The 6,016-nt window shown below is 39.5% G+C and overlaps 1 protein-coding gene across 1 annotated transcript; it reads right to left on the reverse strand.

The window, feature by feature from the left end:
- Nucleotides 1–606: 606 nt before the first annotated feature.
- Nucleotides 607–3,858, reverse strand: LOC134216710 (uncharacterized). Its single transcript, XM_062695542.1, has 2 exons — nt 3,599–3,858; nt 607–1,980 (listed from the first exon to the last, which is right to left on the reverse strand). The coding sequence occupies exon 2, from the start codon at nt 1,975–1,977 to the stop codon at nt 652–654; it is 1,326 nt and encodes a 441-aa protein (XP_062551526.1). The 5' UTR covers nt 1,978–1,980; nt 3,599–3,858; the 3' UTR covers nt 607–651.
- Between the last annotated feature and the right edge of the window lie 2,158 nt (nt 3,859–6,016).

Genomic DNA, 6,016 nt, shown 5'->3' on the forward strand with positions numbered 1-6,016 from the left:
TCCATTGGGGAGCCTCTTGAACTCGCTCGATTATTCCTTGATGTTCCATTTCTTTGAGACGTTTCCGTGCTGCCTCGCGGTAAGCAGCCGGGACATTATAGTAGGCATTTCTTGATGGCGTCACATTTCTATCAATGTTAAATTTCACCTTGACCCCTGGCATTTTTGGGATGACATATGCGTTGATTGGGAGACCTATGTGGAGTAGCTTCATCTTACTAGCTGTCGATCTTCCGAGAATCGAACGTCTGCCGTTAGGAACCACCATAAATTCAGCTTTTACTGGTAATGCATTAGATCCACACATGACAATATCTGACTCAAATGAACAAAGGACACTCATTGGTTCGCTGGAGGCGTATGCTGTAAGTGAATTGCTTTGCGAATATTCGATTGGGTTCAAATATACCAAGCCTTTGGACAATTCCAACTCAAGACCCCTCCAATCTGCGCCACCAATAATGTTTGCGCCAGCCCCGGAGTCGATTAAAAATTGAATCGGCTTAGAAGACCCCACGCTGCAGTTAACTAGAACATCTTCCAGGGTCAGTGTATAAATCGATAAATTCTGTGATTAAATGAAGCAACAAATTCAACTTTATTAAAACTCAAAGTACATAAATTTGATTTGGTTATCCGTTGAAAATAAAATCATACCTGATCTAAAGTAGAACTATCCTCGCGTTTGCGATCCAAGCTGCCAGTGTGGTTTCCTCCCTTTTTGCGACACATAGATGCGAAATGTCCGACGGTACCACACTCGAAACACTGTGATTTAAGCGCCGGGCACATCTGAGGGGTTTCATGAGCCCAACGGCTACAGCGGGAGCATTTGCTCCGTTTTCCTCGTCCAAATCCTCGCTGCTTATTGACTTGCCTGCCCCTGGTATTGGTAGATGTACGATCGTCAGCTCCTCGGAAGCGGGTGTTTCGTCCTCTGCTAGGCTGATCAAATCTCATCTGGAATGTTCTTTTACCTGATGAGCGTAATGGATTGGTTCTGTTGTCAATCGCCAGTACTGTCTCAGTACTTGGCGTTTTTACAGGCTCGCATGCTTCGCTTCGCGTTGCCGCCTGTACGATGAAGTTAGATTCGTAGTTAAAAAGTCGAGCAGCTTTGGCTATTTCTTGGTCCCGCATTCCTTTAATCAGTTGAGATCGTACGAAGCGCTCTTCATCACCACGACCGTAATCACACAATCGTGCACGATCAACTAAACGGGCGTGAAAAGTCACGGCTGACTCACCGACTTCTTGACGCATTGCCAGGAAAGATTCGTGCTCCGTTGTTGTATCGGTCATGGAACGCAAATGATCATCGACGTTTTTGACGAAAACGTTGTAACAATTGGGACCTTCCAAATTTGGTCGCAACCTTGCCGCTCTTATGATTCTCTGTAGATCTTCTCCTACCGCCAGGAACAACACTTTAGCTAGCTTATTTGGTTCAATTATCTGGTGAAGTGACGCTGCTATCTCGTAATTCTCCAAGTACTTTCTCCATTCTTCCCACAAACGGTTTGATGGGACATCCTTCGGGAACGAAGGTAATTGATCCAACCTGATTGTAATGCCTCCAGCTTGTGAATTTCCATTCTCGATCGCATCATCGCCGACGTATCCCCAGTTCGTATCTATTGCAGGTGGCTTATTGTTAAGTCTCTCCTTTTCAACCATTATTTGAGCCAAATCTACGACAGCCTTTTCGAGCACCTCAAGGCGATGGTCGTTTGGTCCTCCAGGTGGTTGAACTTTACAAGTTGCTTCGGTGACTTTTTTTGATGCATGCCCAGCTGACTGGTTTGTTTGTTTGGCATTTAGGTTAGACATTTCAGATTCTGCATTAGCCGATTCTGTGTTTTCCGAGCTTGGACAATAGGGTACCCGTACGTATCTAGCCGATTTAGATCTTGATTGTATAGCAACATCTTCCTCAGGATTCGGCTGTAATGGCACTCGCACATATCTACCTGCCATGTTCTGAAACAATGAACAAACGCGAATCTCAGTCTGCGTTTAGTAATTTCAATTCGCAAAAAAGTATAGTTAATAACTGACAATATAAGTTGCCGAAATTGCTCGCTATCAGGTGAGGAAGATGATCAAGTTTCTTAAAATGTATTAGCCAACGTCGTCATACGCGACCTATGCGATCAAAACAGAATGGCCAGCCATGACGAATCGCAATATTCTCATACATAATTTATAGAGGAAACTTTTTTTTTTGTCATGCTGATTATTCCGAATCAGCGTTTTCGATTTTTCATCTGAATAATCGTAATCATATCGAATCAGCGTTTTTCATTATTCACCTGAATAATCATCATGCTGATTATCCCGAAACAGCGAAGTTTATTATTCCATCTGAATAATTGTCATGCTGATCATCCCGAATCAGCGTTTTTCATTATTCACCTGAATAATCATCATGCTGATCATCCCGAAACAGCGAAGTTTATTATTCCATCTGAATAATTGTCATGCTGATCATCCCGAATCAGCGTTTTTCATTATTCACCTGAATAATCATCATGCTGATCATCCCGAAACAGCGAAGTTTATTATTCCATTTGAATAATTGTCATGCTGATCATCCCGAATCAGCGTTTTTCATTATTCACCTGAATAATTATCATGCTGATCATCTCGAATCAGTGAATTCCATTATTCCATCTGAATAATCGTCATGCTAATCATCCCGAATTAGCGTACAAGAGAAAACTATGTGATAATCCGATTTATACCAGTCGTGCTGAACAAGTGTCATACATTTGATTATTCAATCTAAAAAAAAACTGAACATACCGATCCAGCAAACAAGGAAAATTGAACGTTAATAAATATCGTGGAAAAAAAATCAAGAATCGAAACAGCTTTCCTTCTGAGCTAATTACGTACAATGTAACTTGTACACCCGCGTCAATGAAACTATGTGTTCACCCCACGAAGAAAATTCACAAAAAAAAAATCAAAGAAAAATTAGGTGGTGTTTCAAAAGCAGTAAAAGCTTAGAATAACCGAGAAATTAAGAAATACTCACCGTGCAAACAAAATATTGGGTGTACATAAGTGCCAAAAAAACGCATATTTTTTTTTGCCTACTTGGTCTGATGCGTTTAAACATATATTCGGTATTGTTCGTTTGCTAGGCTACAATCTTATAGCCTTATAGCCTGTGACATGGCACGAATATTTATCTAATTCCCTCAAATACAGCATTAATTCGCTCATGAATAATTATTATAACCACGAAAAAAAAAAAATCCATTCCGTATTTTGGTATAGAAGCGCATTAGTAATACTAAATGGAAACCGTTTTGTCTTAGTTGTGTGATAACTTAAATTGGAAATAAATGTCTATGCAAAGAAGCCCTATTAAAACGCATTAACTTGCAAGCTTGCACGAGGTTCCTAACCTCCAGCAAACAAATACCTGTTGGTTTCACTGGGAATAATTGCATGGCCGCCATTTGTCAGAAGCACATTTTTTCACCTAACCTAACTTTCCCGGGCGTTCAAAATTGCAGTTTCTACATTAACTTGCAGAAAAACGCATACCTCGGTACGGAACCCCATTTTTTTCATGATTTCCACTAACCTGAAATACAGCTCAAAATTTTCTGCTTCCGACTTCGTTTTTTCTTTTGCTGCGCTATTTCACTGCTACTACCGCCGTGCTTCCACCAGCTCCCCGTTTGAATTTTTTCACTCCACTTTTCACTATTTTGTCAGCTCCAACTTTTTTTGGTAACTATAGCTCTGCACCACTCATCTAATCACTTTTTTTTCGAAAAATTATTTAAAAAAATAAACTTTTCGTTAGCAATGCCTACGCTTGCGAGCAAAACGGATTTACACTCAGCGGATTTTATCATTGGCTCCTGGCAGGATCGCCATTTTGTGTACTCCGCTATTTGCTGTCCGCGCTCGCGAGCGAGGGCTTGCTACGACCTGCCTGTTACGCTGCCGAAATATGAAAGAGGCCGATTGTGAGAAGGTACTCGTCGCGTCGGTGCACTTCGCGTGGATGACATTCCAATCGGTCCGTTATGTCGACATCGATATTTGTACTGTCAAACACTGTTGTCAATGGAGGGATAGGACACCTATATTTCTGTACCCCCACAATGATGATGATGATGATGATGATGATGACGATAATGGTCCCGCCACATACCCCTACAAAGGTTTGAGCTAGACGAATTATCTTTAAGATAATTAAATTTTGAATTTAATTTAATTTTCAACAATTTATTCAGATTTGCACAACAAAACAAAAACTATCTGATTACCATCACAGATATAAATATCATAACTTTCCATTACTATCCAGCAAAAATATGTCCTGTAAAAAACTGTTTATTTCATCTACAGATTCTCATAAGTATCAGTAGTGATGCTTTGAGTTCATAAAAATGCAAAAGTTGTGATACCTCTCGCACAGATCTCAAAAGTTCCATCAAGAATCGTGTTTCATATTATTACAAGTATCGTTATCCACTCGAAAGCATCAACAATAATCAAATAAACTATGTCGTTAAACTCCTGGTAGTTCCTTCAAAAATACATACGGAATTTCCTCCCAAAATTCCACCAGAAGTTTCTTCAGAAATTTATGACGGAACACCTCCGATTTCGCTTCATAATTTCACTTGTAAATCTATAAGAAATTCCTTCGGAAATTCTTCTAGAAACTTCTTCGGGCGTTTCTTTAGAAACTCTTTCTTTAATTCCTTCGGTATAACTTCCAGGATTTTTTCCAGGAATACCTTCATAAATTCAATAGCGAAATCCTCTAGGATTTCATTCTGGAACTCTTTTCGCAATTATTTCATCTGAGAATTTCTGCATTCATTCCTCCTGGTATTTTCCAGGAATTCCTTCAGATATTTCTCCAGAAATTGCTTCAGGAACTTCTCCAAGAATTATTTCAGAACTTCCTTGTGGGAATGGGATTTCGGAATTTCCTCTAGACTCCGGGTTCGACCTGTAGTTCCACCGGGAATTCATTCAGGCTCTCTCTCAGGAATTTATTTAGGCTTTCTTTAAAAAAATATCTATAAATTACTCCAGAAGTTCCTCGGAGAATTTCTCTGGAAGTTCATTTGGGAGTTCATCCAGGAGTTCTTACGAGAGTTACTCCAGAAGTTCCACCGGCAGTTCTTCCGAGAATTCCTCTGATAATTTCTCCGGGAATTCCTCCAAAAATTCCTCCGGGAGTTCAGGGAATCAAAGGAGCTCAGAGGAACATCCGAAGGAACTGCCGGAGGAGCTCCCGTAAGAACTCCCGGACGAATTTTAGGAGGAACTCCTAGAATAATTCCTGAAGGACCTCCCGGAGGAACTCCCAGGGAAACTATCTGAAGAGCTGAAGAGGGAGGAATTTCCAGCTAAAATTCTGAAGAAAGTCTAAATGATTTCCTGAAAAAAAAAAGCAATGGGTAATGTTTTTAACATAACCGCGAGTAGACGTGGGACTTGCATAAACGTAAAGTATTTACATTTAAGTTCTAACTTTTGAATCTATGGAGTGGAGTTTGATTATAGGTATTGATATTGGAAATGCCAACTTCCATGCTGTGTAGAATTATTAGCAATTTGTTTATTTGAAACTTCTGGAAATAAAACTAATAATTAAATACATAATTGGAATTGCTTTGTTTCTAACTATTAAGCCCTTATTTACACAAGCAAATGTAGGGCATTTATAGATTTCTAATTAATGATGGTATTTGAAGTTTAAAAATTCTATTACACCCAGGTTTTTTTTACACGGTTTGGTTTTGGTCGTTTAAGACCTTCAGCGTCAATGAAGCAATGAGTTAACCCCACGAAAAAAATCACAAAAAATCAAAGAAAATTTGGGGGGTATTTACAAAGCTGTGAAAATTCAGGTTAAGCGAGAAATTAATGAATTCCAACCGTGTAAAAAAAACCTGGGTGTAATAAAATTTTGCAGACTGTGCAAAATGGGCAAAATGTGCTATTTTAGGGGAAATGTCCCTTTTTCCAAACG

Source organism: Armigeres subalbatus, chromosome 2 (assembly GCF_024139115.2).
Source record: "Armigeres subalbatus isolate Guangzhou_Male chromosome 2, GZ_Asu_2, whole genome shotgun sequence".
Lineage (NCBI taxonomy): Eukaryota > Metazoa > Arthropoda > Insecta > Diptera > Culicidae > Armigeres > Armigeres subalbatus.

Bases quoted from the DNA above. Each gene is read 5' to 3' on its own strand.
- LOC134216710 (XM_062695542.1), bottom strand. From the start codon at position 1,977: ATGGCAGGTAGATATGTGCGAGTGCCATTACAGCCGAATCCTGAGGAA.